Raw genomic sequence first — 18,195 nt, 5'->3', positions numbered from 1 at the left:
ACTGTAATGATGGTCAACTGAAAGACAGCTACTCTAATCAATAAAATGATCCAAAATAATCTCAAAGGACTACCCACCTCCAGAGAGGCGAAATCTAAGTACAGATTGAAGCATGTTTATGTTTCACTTTCTTTACTTTTCTTGGGTTGTTGTTGTTGTTGCTTCAATATGGCTAATAGGGAATAAATGTTTTGCATGACTTCACAAGTATAAGGACTATCATACTGCTCACATTCTCAATAGTGAGGTGGAGGGGCTAGAGGAAACCAGAGAATTAAGAAGTAAAAATTTTTAAAAATGAATGTTAAGAAAAAAGAGGTGAGGAGACAGGATGTAGAGGTATGATAAGGAAATGAGAAATATAGGATGATTTTGCCTCTGTTTTTCCTTCATCAGAAAATTGGAATGTAGACTTTTTCATGTTCTAAAAATCACAGCAGTTTTTTCCATGCTACTTTTCTTGATGTACAAATGTCAAAGTTGAATCTTCTGCCAATGCACTCTTGGATTTGGGGGATAATTTTTTTTAGGAGAAAACTGTTATGAGTCTGAGCTTCTTTGGAAAAGAACCAATAAAACATGGAAGGTATGCTCAGTTTTATTACATGCAATACATTTGTCCAAAACCTAGCATTAAGAGGACACCAGTTTTCTCTTTTTGTTGGCATCATGGTTTGGTGAAGGTCCACAAATTGATTTGATCATTAATTCCTACAAAAAGAGGAAACAGATGTAGAGTTTGGGAAACATCATAAGTCTGTTATGAAACAATAATACATTAGTGATGGGGATCTATCTATATGTTAGCTGGAGTCATTTTCCTAACAAAACAGCATCTTATTAGTTATTTTCAACTTTGTGATAATTTCATACTTTAAAAAGTTCAGGAACCAACAAAGTAAAAATCTATTTTGGATCTTATTTTTATTAATAGGGAGGAACCATTTCTTGGGGAAGAAATAATGGGAACCCTGGGGAGAAGTGACAAAATATTCCTAGAAAATTCTGGTCTAGTCTGACATGTACTTTATATTTTGGGAAATCGGATTTCAAAGGGGGGAAGAAAGGGAGAAACTCACTGACTAAAATTATATAGGAAAAGGCATAGGGTTATATATTAAGGATGCAAAGATAATTTTTAAAAGTAAGATATAATACACTGAATTGGAATAGAGAGGAATTCTCAGTTATATATAGCACCTTTATGAACCAGATTATGTAGAAAAGCAGAAATACTAAACTCATAATTTACTGATCAAAATGCAATAAAGTTGCATTCAATAGAAAGCGCTTACAGGAAGAATTAAAAAGTAACTGGAAACTAAATAATTTAATCCTAAAGAATGAGTAGGTTATAGAATAAATTATAACACACCAAAACTTATGGAATGTAGCTAAAGTAGTTGTGAGAGATAAATGTTACATTTATTACATTATTATTATTACATTATTGTTTATTATATTACATTTACATAAACACTAATAAAAGTGAGAAAGAACAAATCAATGAATGAGGCATGCAATTAAAAAACTTGAAAAATAATAATTCAAACAAAAAGTAACAAAGTAGAAATTATTGAAAATAAAAAGCAATAAAATTAAAAGCAAATAGGGAGGGCAGCTAGGTGGCGCAGTGGATAGAGCACTGGCCTTGGATTCAGGAGGACCTGAGTTCAAGTCTAGCCTCAGGCACTTGACACGTACTAGCTGTGTGACCCTGGGCAAGTCACTTAACCCTCATTGCCCTGCAAAAAAAAAAAAAAAAAAAAGCAAATAGGCTACTTTGATAAGTAAAACTACAAGCTAGTTTTCAAAAAAAATTATATAGATAAGTAACCAGATTTTTAAAAGGGTATAAAGCCAAATTGTTCATATAAAAATGAAAAAGGAAAAATTACAGCAATTAATGAGGAAAAAAGGACATTATTAGAATTTTTTGTTCAAACTTTTGTCCAAATCAGGTCCCTGATAAGTTGCAAAAACATAAAATGGATTAATAAAAGAAGAATTTTCCTATTTAAATAACATGATGCCAGAAAAAGCATGAGCGAACCATAAATGATATTCCAAATGAAAATAAAACTTCAGGATTAGATAAATTCATAAGATCCAATTCAATCAAACAATTAATTCCAAAACTGTTTGCAACAGTAAGAAAAGAAAGCACTCTTCCAATTTCTTTGCATGATGCAAATATGGTCTTTATATCTAAAAACAGAGAGACTGCAGGCCAATATCACCAAACACAGATGCAACATTTTAAAATGTTTTATTGTTGTAACCAACAATTACAACATATTACAGGTTACAACAACATATTAGAAAGATTATATACCAGACTGAGTTTATACATTCAGGGTTCATTCAACATAAGGATATAAGTATGATTTTAATAATATAAATAATTTAAAAATATCATTATATCCATAGAGATTAAAAATATTTTTACCAAATCCAATAATCTTTTCTATTAAAACTCTATAAATTGAAGATATAATTGTAACTTTCCTTAATATAATAAATAGTATTTATCAAAAACCAAGAGCAAACATTGGTAATGGATAAAAGTTAGTGCCCTTTCTAATAACCTTAAAGGTAAAGCAAGAATGTTCATTATCACCAATATTACATAGCATTGTGTTAAAAATGGAAGGCATAATTAATTGAAACAAACATAGGTACAGAGACGATGATATAGAAAATCACAGAGAGTCAAGTAAAAATTATCTAAAATGGGGGCAGCTAGGTGGCACAGTGGATAAAGCACTGGCCTTGGATTAAGGAGGACCTGAGTTCAAATCTGGCCTCAGACACTTGACACTAGCTGTGTGACCCTGGGCAAGTCACTTAACCCCAATTGCCTCACCAAAAAAAAAAAAGATCTGAAATAATTAACGGCAATAAAGTTGCAGGATACATGATAAATACACATCAATATGCCTATGTATGACTAACGAACTCTAAAAAAATGAGCTAGAAAGAGAAATTTCTTCAAAAATAACTACAGAAGTTATATAACTCTTGGGAGTCCATCTACCAAAATTACTCAGAGCTGATATGAATCACATACCCTTTGCAGAAATGAAAACAGGCCTAAATGATTTGAAAAACACTTACTTATTCAGCACTGTAGCAATTAGACTCACAAAAGAATATTTTGTAGAATTAGAAAAATAATAATGAAATTCATGTTAAGGAAAACATCCAAGACTCTCAAGGGTAATAATTTAACAAGTGGGAAGGAAGGAGGTGTATCAGTAGCAGATCTCAAACTGTATTACAAAGCAATAGGCAGTAAAAATGATTTTGTACTGGGGATGAGAGAAGGAGAGAAAGAGAGCGAGGGAGGAGGGAGGGGAGAAACAGTGGAACAGATTAGGTATTCAGTGTAGGAAAGCAAACAAACATAGTAACATTGTTTTTTTCTTTTTTTCAATTTTATTTTTAATTTATGGAATAAAACAAGCATATTGTACTGAACAGTATGATATAAATGTTATTGTACATGAAACTTCAAAAGATCCCAATTATGGGGGGAAAGGCACGCTATTTGACAAACTTTGGCAGGAAAACTGGATAGCCATCTGGCAGAAATTAGGTTTAGAAGAAAAATGAAGTTTCAACCATTTCATCATTTCAATCCCCTATTCCAAAGGACTCTTAACAACTATAGACAAGTTATATAAAATTTCATTTTACTCATTTGCTTCACTTGGTGGTAGGCAAGTCACTCTGCTGCTCTGGGCTGCAGCTTTCTCATCTTTAAGATGAGAGGAATGGAATAAAAAATATTGAAGATCCTTTCTAGTTCCAATAGTCTAGTTGTCTATGAGTTAGATTGTCAGGATCAATAAACAAATAATTATGAAAGCATTTGGGTTTGGTGTTGTTCCAACCACATAGCATTAAACCTGTTTAGTTCTATGAAGCTTCAGAAAGCATTCTCCATGAGAGCTAGTAACAGGTCACTTAGTGTAGAAAACATTTTGTGGTATACTTAAACTTTCATAAATATAGCAGAGATGTATTTTTTCTAAGATAGCCATACAACCAAACTTAAGATATCTATAGATATCTATAGATATATGTATACACACATATACATATATACACATACACTCACATATGTGTGTGTGTGTGTGTGTATATATATATATATATATATATATATATATATATATATATATATATATATATATATATATATATATATATATACACACACCTTGACAAAGCTTAAATTTGCATATACAGAGCCCAAGTAGGAAAAAAATGTTACCTCCTTCCCAAACAGATGGCGATAAAACTTTTCTCCTCACATACCTCTAAATTTACTTCTGGGTGTCAGACTGTTGAAGAGGGTAACTCTACTGAGCCACTTAAATAGAAGATTTACAGCACAAAGTGCCAGTCTTTACTGTATCAATCACTGCTCTAAGTAGATAAATTCTCATTGACAAAGCAGATGTATATACCTATGCCAAATTAATATACAGCCTGTAGATATAACACATCTGGAAATATCATTAGGAAAAATACCTGCTTTTTGTGCCTAGAGACTTATAGAATTTCTTATACTGAATTTTTATCGCAGGGTAGGAAGTACTGCAATTTGTGTTAGTGCCAGAAAGTATCTCACTGTAAGGGTTTTACGATGTGCTATCATAGATGCAGCCACATGGTGCAGTATATCTTGCTGCCTGCCTCAAACTCAAGAGAAAGGCAGAATCCCCTGTTATCCCAAGGTCTGAATAAAATTCCAGTCTATATATGAGAGGAAGTCAACTGTTGGAATAAGGAGGATACATGTCTATGGGCAACTGGCCAAGTGAATTTGGGGGAATTTTGCATTTCTCTGGAGTTTGAGGAAGGCAACAAGATGCACACTATACCATATGGCTGCATCTATGAGTGGCACATCTTGAACCCTTACAGTAAGATACTTTCTGGTACTAACACAAATTACAATATTTCCTACCCTGTGATAGAAATTCAGTCTATATTCTATGAGACTCTTGGCACTTGATCTGCACATAGAAAAAGATAGGGGGCAGCTAGATGGCACAGTGGTTAAAGCACCAGCCCTGAATTCAGGAGTACCTGAGTTCAAATCCGGCCTCAGACACTTGACACTTACTAGCTGTGTGACCCTGGGCATGTCACTTAACCCCCATTGCCTACAAAAAAACAAAAAACAAACAAAAAAAAAAAGAAAAAAAAAGAAAAAGATAGGATAATTTAGACAACATTTCTTTCATATTGGGATGATCAGGAAAAGCTTCTGTCAGAATCAAAATGCTTTAATATATGACAAATAGTTATTGGAAAACTTCACAAACATATCCAGTCATGAACAATTAGTGTTCCAGGTGCAAAAAAAAGCAGTACTTTCATGATGATAAAAAGTGGTACTCTGATAAAAACAGCAAATACATCATTCTTTAGTATTTACTTCAAATGTATATTTAAACCTTTTAATGGTTCAGGTATGAGGAAGAGACCTTTGAAATCTATTACCTCATTTTACTGTTGAAGAAAATGAGAGAGGTTAAGTGACTTTCTTAGTGTCACAAAAGAAATAAGCATCAAAGGTGGGATTTAGTCCTCTGACTAAAAATCCAGCATTCTTCTACTGTACTATGATTTCATATCTCTGAGCCTCAGTTTCTTCATCTGTAAAAGGAGGTTTGATTAGATGATCTCTAAAGAAATCCCTACCAGCTCAAAAGTTTAATGATTCTTTCTTGAATGGAGTTTGGCCAAGATTCAAAAAAGAATTAGGTCACACAAGTCTGTTGATGGCTGAAAGCATGCTCATGCCTGAACACACACACACACGCACATACATGCACCACTCCCTCCACCCCAGTATATCAGTCTCAAAGTGGATGAAAACATTGATAATCTTCCTAAGGCTGAACAAAAAAGTAGACAGGACAAGAGAGGAAATGTGTTCTGGTTACCTGGTATGGCTATTGGAAGACAGGCTTTCCCAAGGCTGCACACTGCAACCAGGGACAGCAAATGCTCCCCCACAGCTTCCATCCAGCTTCATGAGCAGGGCTTTGGCGGCATTCTCAGCTGTCTTCCGGCAATCATGAGCATGCTTAAGCATCTGGGTAACATTTTCATCTCTTGTTTGGTCCCCTAAGTTGTAAAGTAATCAGTGGAATAATTGATATAATATAAGTCTGGGGAGGAACATAGGAAAGCAATATTCAATTATTTAATGGATGAGAAGCAGATAAATGTCAGCACAGCTGGGTTCCCATTCTGGCTCTCTCATTGTATAATTTTGTTCTTTGGTCTTGTAATCTTCTTTCTTGACTGCAGTTTACTCATGTATGCAATGAAATCCTTTTCATTTCTAATGTCAAATTTATGCTCAGGTCATCACCTTTTTTCATAATACAATAGTTCTTTATGAGGACAGGCAAGGAAAATGAATGGCAGGATAATACAACTTTACTACTAGTTCACTTCCCTGTTAAAAGATTTATTAGGGAAAGGGGAAAGAACTAATGGCTAAAATGAAAACACTGAATTATCTCTAGATTTCCATTGTATTTATATTTCCTGTGCTATAGTATTTCTATTATCAGTTTAGTTGATCTACAGTCAATCAAATGAGATAATATATGGAAAGAGCTTTGCAAACATTAAAGCATTATATAAATCTAACTTTTAATAAAAATGGCAAATGAAGCATGAAAATTAAAAAAAACTGCAAAATTTATGAGAAACAAAAATTTATACTGGGATCGAACATTATTCAAAACACTGGAATTTCCTTTTCATTGGCACAAATAAGAGGCAGTATGATGTAATATGGGTAGTGAACTGGGCATGAGATTCTAGAAGAGCTGGATTCAAATATCCTTTTTAAAATATTCTGGCTGTGAGACTATTGGAATAAACTTTTGGTGTCATTTTTCAGTTGTGTACGAGTCTTCATGACCTCATTTGGCAAAGAATTTGCCATTTCCTCCTCCACCTCATTTTACATTTGAGGCAAACAATGTTAAGTGACTTGCCCATGGTCACACAGTCTTAGACTGGACTTGAACTCATGAAGATGAGTCTTCTTGATTCCAAGTCCAGTACTCTATCCTCTATACCACCTACCTGTCCTCAGAAAACTGTCCAAGGCTTTAAATGGTAAAAGAGTGGCCAATATGACTGGTAATGGGAATTTCTTCACTAGAAATTGCCCATATCAACAAAAACACAGGTCTATATGAGAAAAAAAAGTTGGTACAATTGGAGCAGTTAGGTGGCACAGTGGATAGAGCACCGACCCTGGAGCTAGGAGTACCTGAGTTCAAATCTGGCTGGGCAAGTCACTTAACCCCAACTGCCTCACTAAAAAAAAAAAAAAAAAAAAAAAAAAAAAGTTGGTACAATGTAATACTTTCAGTGTCACTATTATATATTTCCTGTACATAGAAAATTGGGAGAGGTAAAGAAAGAAATAGAATTGATGCTAATCAAACCTAAACTTGACCTACTAAGGCTTCTAAGTTGGTTCCTAATGCTTTTTTGGCTTTTGTCCATCTGAAAACTAACCTTTCCATAGATACCTATTTTGTCTCACAAATCACATATTTAAAAGATTCTAATTCATTCCTCCTTCTTTCCTCATTTTGGTATGGAATTAAATCTGTGTACTCAGAGGCTATGTCAGTAGAGTACAGGAGCTGGAATGGCGTACCAAGATATAAGGGTTTCAGATATGAGTCTAGTGCCTGTGTACTAAAGACTAAGATTAGAGAGTTCAAAGAGGCTCAGCAGCTCAACTTGACTCCAATAAATGATTTTTCCCCCTGCCAAAAAAACCCCACCACAACTCATAAAGACTATTAAAACTACAATCTGGGTTGATTGGAAGTAGTGCTGACACTGATGAAGTTATGTATCCTTTAAGTATAAGAATTTCTTAAGTTCAACTGAAGAAATGGTATAACTAAGAAGGTTATCTTATAAATATATGCCTATTATCCAGAACTAGGCACATTTGAACTATTTTATTATTGATTTTTTTATCCCAGCTACTATATAAGTAGCTATGTTGTGCTTATGTTCTGGGCTACAATCTTACAAATGAATGTTCTTGAAATTTAAGATTTAAATTTAAGAGTTCTCCTCAATAGAAACTATACTCAATTTTGACCAAAAGGCCAAGTAAGAAGTGATCCAATAGAAACTAAAAAAAAAAAGCCAAATGATTTTTCCCTTTAACTGATCATATTTGTTCATGGGTGTGTTTTTAAAATCTATCAGTTTCGGGCAGCTAGGTGGTGCAGTGGAGTCATGGAGTCCACCAGTCCTGGAGTCATGAGTACCTGAGTTCAAATCTGGCCTCAGACACTTAACACTCACTAGCTGTGTGACCCTGGGCAAGTCACTTAATCCCAATTGCCTCACTAAAAAATAATAATAATAATAATTAATTAATTAAAAATCTATCAGTTTCATATGATAAATAAAGTTTTATAGATCAAGTAAAAGATGCTGAAAAATGAGGTTTCTACTAATGGAATTGTTGGTAACATGTATGTTTTTGGAGCTGGGAAAGAGGGACTAAAGAAGTTGAGAATGGTCTAATGGAATTAAAGTGCTGAAAGATATGGGCTATCCTATATATAGGAGATTTGGATTATTGGGGGGGAAATGAGAAAAATAACACATAAACATACGCACATTTCCTTATATTTTTAAAGGAAAAGCCATTGAAAGTTTTTAAACTTTCTCATGGAAACTCTATACACATTTCAAAGGAACAAAGGAACAGCAATTAGGAAAATGCAACTTAAAAATAAAGAGCGAAAAGAAATATTTACTCACACTAAAACTATAAAGCCCTGATTATGGGAAGGAAATCAAAAACCATTCAATCAACAGAGGAATAAAGGCCTCGAAGGTTGAGTCCCAGGTTTGAAAGAAAAAGTTGAATCATTTCTATTACTGCATCAGTCTTAATGTCTATCAATTCTATTTGTCTATGAAAGTACATTTGCAAGGAAGGATTATTTGTTTTAACTTGTCTGTAATTCTGTGTTTCAATTTTGCAATCCTTATTCCATTCAAAATAAACAATTTACTCAGGAAAGAAGAAAAAAGCACTTTAACAGAGTGTTACATTTATGGGGCCCTTACCAACAGATCCCACACCTGCTGCTCGGAACTGTCCAAGGATAAGAGACTGCTCACTTTCTGCTAGTGCCAACAGGAGTTCATAGGCTTCTATGCATTGCTCACTGTAAAACATAAAACTCAAAATCCTCAACTAAGAAAAAAATATATGTAGTCAAAGAAATGAGAAAACATTGTAATAGAAAAACTACTGATTATTAGTCAGAAGACCTGATGGAGTCCTGGCATCAATACTAAATAAATATGTTAACATGGATAAGTCAATTCACCTTTCTGTTTCATTTTCCTTATCTGCAAAATAGGAGTCAATGCACTATTGTGATGCAGATTGTCTGAAAAAGTGCTTTTCAGATAATAAGGGCTACATTAATGTGAGCTATTATTTGTCATATCCTTGTGAGAGATGAAGCTGGGGAAATTTTCCTCCCTGACACGAGTTTAGTCTTTTTCTCTCTCTCAACTACTCTGGCTCAACACAATTGAGCAAAAAGCTACCCATAAATATTTAGTGGGATCGACACTGACCACTGACCATGCTACCTTTTTTCTCCTTTATTTTAGTATTTAGAAAATAAATCCAAAAGATGTAATAAAACAAAGCTGAGAGGTATGAATCTGTACTTCTAAGCACAAATGTAATTAATAAACAGAGGAAATGTAATAAATAGAGGCCATTTTCCACTAAGAGATTGCATTTAGAGGGTGCCCTACTTCTTGGCTCTAGATGAAGGATGTCCTTTTTTTCTGTGTCTTGGTCACCAATAGAAAGGTAAAACATAATCCTGACAGTAACACTCCTTGCCTGTTTAACATAAAACTCATTTGCACCAAGCACATGGTGTTGTTTTTGTCCTTCATTCTGGAAGAGGACCATAACATTGGCATTACGTCATGACTTGCAATGAATTGGATTTAAGTGAGGGAGATCTTTACAAAATCACCAACTTCACTCTCTCCTCCAGAGCCATCTGGGTCCAGTGGCAAGATATACATTAGGATGAATGGAGATGGCTCTGGAAGTTTTTAAGGCAATTAGGGTTAAGTGACTTGCCCAGGGTTACACAGCTAGTAAGTGTCTGAGGTAATATATGTGATGTGATAGAACAAATGCTGCCACTTGCTTGGGAGCAAACAAGATATCTGAAGTAGTTCTTTTGGCCTTTTTACCTAAATACTTTGTGACATGTATTCTAAGCCATGTAGCATAAAAATGGTGTTTGGATGATATATTTTACTTCCTTATTTCTTAAATGCTTACTAAATAAATATTGGGAGGGAGGGATAGCCCCTTCCTTAAAAGATATTTGCCTTAATCCTTTCAAGAAAAGGGGCTGAAAATACATTGATTCAAAGACAATTCCAAAAGCCTCATGGTGGAAAATACTATCCACTTATAGAGAAAGAACTGAAATGCAGATCAAAGAATACTATTTTCACTTTTGTTTCGAGTTTTTTCTCGTGGTTCTCCTCTTTTGTTGTTTCTTCTTTTACAACATGATTAATGTGAAAATTAGACCTCCCTCACTTAAATCCAGTTCAATGCAAGTCATGACATCACCTGACGTCATTGTCCTCTTCCAAGATCAAAGGACAAACAACAAAACAACAATGCAGAAATATGTGTAACGTGACTGCATAATTGTTTGCCATCTTGGGGAGGGGGGAGAAAAGGGAGGGAGAGAGGGAGAAAAATTTGGCACTTAAAATCTTATAAGAAATGAATGTTGAAAACATCTTTACATGTAATTGGAAAAAAAATTGCTATTTATCAAAGTACCCATGAAATAGATTTTTTAAAAGCGGTTGAAAGTCAACCACACACTATAATTTGGTCAACTTTGTTAATAGGGATACTGTAACCTCAGCTATTTCTGAAGAGAGATAGGATTGTTTGTTTCAAGGATTAAAGCAAAACAGATTTTTTTGGGAGGGTATGCCTTAAGAGGAAACAGGAAGGGAGAAAACTAACATTCCATATTATCTGGATTTACAAAGAGTAAGATGCCACCACTGTCCCTGAGCCTTGGTAAAAAGCTTCAGTGATTAGTGAGCTATAAGTAAAGTGAATTACTTTGACCTCCTGAAGGTGCTACAACTATTTTAAGAGCTAATACAAGACTCCTCTCCTTTTAATGCTAAAAAGAGATTTCAATACACTAAATACCATCTTTCTTGATCTTCGGCCTTATCTGCCCCAGACCAAGATATGTTTTGGGATAAAAGGTGGCTTTAAAAGACAGGCTATTATTATTGTTTTCATCACAACTACTGACCTACCTATATTGCAATGCAAGTCTCAAAGCTGTGGCATTGGACTCATATTTCCCCACGAGCATGCTCATCCTCTCAGCATTGCTTTTGCACTCTTCCAGTGTTATGGTCAGCAGATCATTCTGGGACTTCAGGTGTTCTATTCGACTGCAAAGAAACAAACTCATTTTCAATCCTGCTGATGCTTATAAATCTGCCAATTCTTAAAAAATATATGTATACATGTCAGTGATTTTAACTTTTATGGTGGAAGAAATATTTTACTATCTTTGTCTATTTTAATAAAACATACACATTTAATGGAGGAAACTGAATTCTTAAGTTCTACAGGAGTTCCTGATTATATGGCTTCTGCTAAGGCAAATAGCAGATAGTATGTATCATTAAATAAATCTCTGGAACATTGTAGAGATATTGATAGCTATATATATACCATAGCTATCAATATGTGTGTATATATATATATCTATATATATGTGTGTGTGTATATATATATGTGTGTGTGTATATATATATATATATATGTGTGTGTGTGTGTATGTAATGTTATATATATAGTAATGTAATATATCCTTCATGTAGAATATAAATTTCTTAACCTGTAAAGACTTAAGTGAACTGATGCTGAGTGAACTGAGCAGAACCAGGAGAACATTGTAAATAGTAACAGCAACACTGTGTGATGATCAACTGTGATAGACTTTGATAGACTAGGCTCTTCTTAGCAGAGCAATAATTTAAAACAATTCCAAAGAACTCATGATGGAAATGGAAAATGTTCTCCATATCCAAAAAAAAAAAAAAAAGAACTGTGGATTCTGAATGTAGACTGAACCATATTGTTTCTACTTTTGGTTGTGTTTTTTTTTCTTTTCTGAGGTCTTCCCCTTGTGTTCTAATTCTTCTTTCACAATATGACTAATGTAGAAATATCTTTAATGTGACTGTAAATGTATATAAATAAATAACCTATATCAGATTGCTTTCTGTCTTGGGGAGGGGGAAGGGAGAAAAATTTGGAACTAAAAATCTTATGAAAACAAATGTTGAAAACTATCATTACATATAACTAGAAAATAAAATACTTACTTTTATGATTAAGAAAAAGAATATAAGTTCCTTAAAGGCAAGGATTTCTTATTCTCCTGAAAACTTATTTTTATTGATTGACCTAGTATGGTGTCCTACTTAAAGTTGTTATTAATAGCCAGCATTTGCTGGTCTTTCTAGTCTCTAAGCAATTTCTAGATAGGGATATGTAGGTATATGTGTGTAGATGTATGTGTGTGTGTATATATATATATATATAAATATCTCTAGATATCTACTGATAGGTATACTAGATAGATCTACAGATAGTGATATAAATAGATAAATATCTATAGATATAAATACATATCTAGAAATTCTTTAGGGACTGGAAATTCTGTCTATTAATAGAAAGTATAAATTAAATAGGACACTAAACTTGGATAATCAATAAAAGTAAGTTTTCAGAGGAGTTAAGAAAATTATATATTCTCTATATAAATGTATATTCTATATAAAAGATATAGATAAGTAAATAAGAGGCAGCTAGGTGGTAGAACACTTTGCAAACCTTAAAAAAACTATATAAATGCTAATAATATATTATGTATGTAAATACAGAGTGACTGGGGTGGGTGGTGTAGCATTTGAGTTGAGCCCTGAAGGAAATGAACAGGTAACAAGGGAAGGAGTATTCATAGCTATACAAAAGCATAGATAGGGGTGATAGAACATCCAGACATTCTACAAAGAACAGCACTATGACAGTTAGGTGAGAGATGGTATAGAGTATATGAGGTGGACTAATTTGTAGTCACCCTAGAAAGGTAGGCAGGAACCAGATTGTGAAGGATTTCAAATGAAAAAATGGAAGAATTTTCCCTAAAGACAATAGGAAGTTAATGAAGCTGATTCTTTTTTTAAAATGTAAAACATTACCATAAAAGTCATTTTGTATAAGAAAACTTGAACAAAAGAAAAAAATGAAAGAGTAAAAATTAGCATGCTTCAGTTTGTACTCAATCGATATGAGTTCTTTCTTTGGAGGTGGACAGTATGCTTCATCATTAGTCCTTTGGGATTGTCTTGGATTATTGTATTGCTGAAAATACTTAAGTCATTCACAGTTCTTCACTGAACAATATTGAATGAAGTTTTTTAAGTCGAGGAGTGACATGGTTAGATCTGCACTTAAGAACATGAGTTTGAAAGCTCCTCCATACAGGAGGATGAATTGATTATAAGAGACTGGATGCAAGGAGGCCAGTTAAGGGGCTATAGTAATAATCTAGGTGAGAATTGTAGAGTGAATAGAGAGAAGTGGATAGATGTGAGAGAGTGTAGAAGGAAAATCAAAGACTTGGGAAATGATTGGTAATAGTTGGTGGGTGAAGGTGAATAGTCAAGGATGACTCCTAAATTGTAAATCTGGATGATTAGAAGAATATCAAAACAGAGAAATAAAAGTATATATAGGAAGTATGCAAAGGAGTATGTATAGGAAGAATGAGTTCTGTTTTGTGTATGTTGATTTGGGGTGCCTATCCAGATGGAAATAAAGTTGGAAAGATAGGACTGAAGCTCAAGAGAGAGATAAGGAATGGATACACAGATCTGGAAGTGAGGAGAGAGATGGAAGCTGATGAGAGTATAGAGACAGGAGACAGGATAGTGATCTTTTTTTTTTTGTAAGAAGACACTCCAGGAGGCATTTGAAACATAGGAAGAGGTCTAGGAGAGTACTATTATGAAAACCCAGAGGGGAGTAAGTATTTGGGGGAGAAAGTGATAAATAATACCAAATGCTGCAGTGAAGTCATGAAGAATGAGGGCTGTAAAAAGGCCACTTAATTTAGAAAGCAAGAAGGCATTAGTGACCTCGGAGGGAGAGTTTTCAATGGAGTGGTCAGGAGAGAAGTCAAACTGCAAGGGACTGAGAAGGGAATGAGAGGAGAGGAAGTGGAGGCATAAAGTATAGCATGTCCCCCCACCTCACTCCCCCCGGAATTTGGCTGTAAACAGGAGGAGAGAAATAGAATAAAAATTTGAGGGGATAGTAGGGTCAAATGAAGGTTCTTAAAGGGGAGATCTGAGCAGCAGTAAAAATGATACCAGACGACTAGAAGAGGTTAAAAATTACGGAGAGGGGGCAGCTAGATGGTGCAGTGGATAAACTACCAGCCCTGAATTTGGGAGGACCTGAGTTCAAATCTGGCCTCAGACACTTGACACTTACTAGTTGTGTGACCCTGGGCAAGTCACTTAACCCTCATTGCCCCGCCAAAAAAAAAAAAAAATTAGGGAGAGACAAGGGTAAGCTCCAGAAGGAGATGGTATCAAGCACAGGGGTCTCTAGAAACTGCAAAGCATATTTAAAAGAATAAAAAACGGGAGGCAGCTAGGTAGCACAGTGGATAAAGCACTGGCCCTGGATTCAGGAGGACCTGAGTTCAAATCCAACCTTAGACACTTGACACTTACTAGCTGGTCACACAGCTAGTAAGTCACTTAAACCCTCATTGTCCGTCCCCCCCAAAGAATAAAAAGCCTGTGTTCTGAAAGACAAGGTGCAAAAAACCCCTCAAATGTAAATATTCTATATTGCCAAGAGTCTTGCCAAGTAAAGAAGAGGAAAATCATCTATAATCAACTTAGCTAAAGCAACTGATGCAGTTGAGAGAATTCAAAGGATAGTTCTGAGCTAAGTTTTATGAAGATCTCAGGAATACAGTCCTTTTATAAGCAGACAAGAATGACAGAGTAATTCACTTCCTATTTCACAAAGTTAATAGCTATTGTTTTGGGGCAATAAATTCCCTAATGTTAAAAAACAAGAAATACAAAACTATCAGGAAATGGGTTATTTATAGGTGTACACATGTGCAAGTCAACTTGTTCCTTTTTAAAATGTGTACTTAATGGAAAATGGAACCTCAGTCTACACGGCAGAATTTTCAAATCCTATAAGCTATATTATGTCATGATCTACCCTGAAGACATCTGACTTCTATAAATTATAAAAGACATATTTGAATCAATGTTTTCAAAAACAATTTTGGACTAGTTATTCTTTGTGAGTGCACTTAGGGACCACAGCTCTGTAATAAAATCACCATCAGTTCTGTTCCTCTAATTAATCTTGATTCAACAAGAAAAGCAAAGACCTAAATGATCAAAGTCTCTCAGTTTTTAAGAAGCACATTAAAAAGCTTCAAATCAAGAATAGTGTAAGAGGCTAAAATTAGCCTCATGCACCATGCCCAGGTCCCTCTTTCCAGGGAGGATATGCACGGAAAACTCAGGCACACCCTGGGGTTTCTTGGCCCCCCCCCCCCCCGTGTGTCCTACACAGAATCTCTATGCCCCAGCTGGCCTTGCAGGTTGCCCCAGGGGTGCCAGCAAATTAGCTTGGTGTGAGTAGGTGGCCGGCCAGAGGTTTTCTGAGAGAGAAGGTTAATAAAAATGAGATAGAAAGAGAGGTAGAGTGAAGGGGCTAAAGAGCAATGGAAAAAGGGGGGCAGCTGATGGTGAGGAGGAGACTAGAGCGTGCCGGCAGCAGCTACAGAGCAAGCAGCGAAGAGAGGGGGAGGCAGCGGGAGAGAAAGTAGAGCGTCTGTTGGGGTCAAGTTCACAGGTCATATTTCTTGCTTTTCTACATTTATTTCTTTTTTTTGTTTTGTTTTGTTTTTTGTTTTTGCGGGGCAGTGGGGGTTAAGTGACTTGCTCAAGGTCACACAGCTAGTAAGTGTCAAGTGTCTGAGGCCGGATTTGAACTCAGGAACTCCTGAATCCATGGCCGGTGCTTTATCCACTGCGCCACCTAGCCGCCCCCTCTACATTTATTTCTAAGTTTGTTCCACATCAATAAACCCTGTTCTTTGTTTAATTGAAAGGAGGCTTGTTAATCTTGTTTCTTATCAGTCTGGGAGAAGCAGTTGAGGAGGGGGCAGGCCTTTACAGATAGGCAGACAGCTAGCAGCTTTTAGATGCCAAACCAGCTAATTTGAGCTATAGAAATTTTACAGATGGCAACCACAGCAGGACTTACAGGCCAGCTATAGAAAGTTACAGATTAGAAAGCCAGCTATAGTTTTTCAGATAACTTATAGTTATAATTTTTCTGATTGGCCAGCTAGCTAGGAGTTTATAGATTAGGAAACAGTTTTTTTCCAATAGGTAACACGATTATTCAATTAACTTTTTTTTTTTTTTTTTTAGTGAGGCAGTTGGGGTTAAGTGACTTGCCCAGCTAGTAAATGTTAAGTGTTTGAGGCCAGATTTGAACTCAGGTACTCCTGACTCCAGGGCCGGTGCTCTATCCACTGCGCCACCTAGCTGCCCCTCCAATTAACTTTTTTTTGATAAAAGTATTTTATTATTTTTCAGTTACATGTAGAGATAGCTTTCAGCATTTGTTTACATAAGATTTCCAATTTCAAATTTTTCTCCCTCCCTCCCCCCTCCCCCAGACAGCAGGCAATCCAATATAGGTTTTACACACACACACACACACACACATATTATCCAATTAACTTTTGACAAAGATTAACAGTGGGTACTTTAGGCAACATTTCTTCCTAGTTTCCACAATTTTACCACAGGTACCCATTACAAGGTGTAGGTCAAGGAAGTAACTCCATATGCTTGAAGACCTAATATTCCATTCTGCCATTTGGAGAATTATGCCTAAGCCAAAGAATTGTTAATAACTTGGCTTTGGGTCTTCTATTTGCTCTTTGAAAATTTCCTTGCCCAAAGGAGTTACCATTTACAACATGATGTCACCAATTTTGAAGTTAGTAAGAATCTAAAAGCTTTGAGTGTCTTCTAAAAGTTTGTAACATAACTCCTGCCCTGCCTATTTCATAAAGATGACAAACATGTACTGTACTGGGGGTGTGGAATACTTCTATTTTGATGCAAAGCAACAATTTTAGATCAGGCTTATTCAGAAAAGTATTAAGCATGCCTGACTGTCAAAGTTCTGCCTGGTTAATAAAGGGAACTTTGAAATTTAATTCCATTCACTCCTTTCTAATTGGTTTGAGAACCAACACAAGGATAACTAAGACTTACAGAGATGTTTTCTTGCCATGGCTTTTCCTATGATCTCAAAACAGTTCCACAGCAGTTCCTGTACTAATGAATCAACATAGATAAAATTGGCTCCAGCATTTATCTGGCCTCTAAGGTAGCTGGAACATCAGATTTTTCATGCAGGTACAAAAGAAACATAGGAAAGCTCCTTCAAACCAATACAAATTTATGATTATGATGAGAAAATGCCATTGAGACTCTGTACTATTACATACCCATATATGAATCAGCATATCAGATATCAGTAGGAAAACCAATCTGGACATTATTTGAAAACTAAGATCTCTTTTCTGATTTTGGATATCTCAAGAAAGGGACTGCAGTGACTGATGAGATATAACTCCATATGATAAAACAGAGCATGAGATCATGAGGGAGATGTGAAAAGGAGAGAGCAGAGAATGGGGGTGGTGGTGGTGATACTTTTGTGTGTGTATCTTCAAGTGTCTTTTTTCAAACTTACCTGTTCAATCTCTCTGTCTCTACTTCAAATTCTCGAATTTTACTTTCTGAGATGGCAGATCCATGTGAATAGAGGGTCTGGAAAATCTCCTGGATATTGGAACAGTCCTGCAGAGAGTGGGCCAGGTGCTCTGCCACACTGCCAGATACCTGTATTAGGTTTAAATATCCCATTAGAAAATC

General features: G+C 35.4%; 1 protein-coding gene across 4 annotated transcripts in view; it reads right to left on the bottom strand.

Annotated features, from left to right (window-relative positions):
• The window catches only part of MCC (MCC regulator of WNT signaling pathway), a 278,091-nt gene that overhangs the window by 42,327 nt on the left and 217,569 nt on the right, over nucleotides 1-18,195 (bottom strand). For all 4 annotated transcript variants that reach the window (XM_043977529.1, XM_043977531.1, XM_043977532.1 and 1 more), the window contains exons 9-12: nucleotides 18,014-18,162; nucleotides 11,431-11,571; nucleotides 9,157-9,257; nucleotides 5,964-6,147 (exon numbers count right to left, since the gene is read on the bottom strand). In XM_043977529.1, the coding sequence (XP_043833464.1) occupies nucleotides 5,964-6,147; nucleotides 9,157-9,257; nucleotides 11,431-11,571; nucleotides 18,014-18,162 (575 nt within the window). The remainder of the gene's footprint in view (nucleotides 1-5,963; nucleotides 6,148-9,156; nucleotides 9,258-11,430; nucleotides 11,572-18,013; nucleotides 18,163-18,195) is intronic.

This window comes from Dromiciops gliroides, chromosome 1 (genome assembly GCF_019393635.1).
Source record: "Dromiciops gliroides isolate mDroGli1 chromosome 1, mDroGli1.pri, whole genome shotgun sequence".
Lineage (NCBI taxonomy): Eukaryota > Metazoa > Chordata > Mammalia > Microbiotheria > Microbiotheriidae > Dromiciops > Dromiciops gliroides.
The sequence above is the reverse complement of the archived record's forward strand: the minus strand, read 5'-3'. Positions and strand labels throughout refer to the sequence as shown.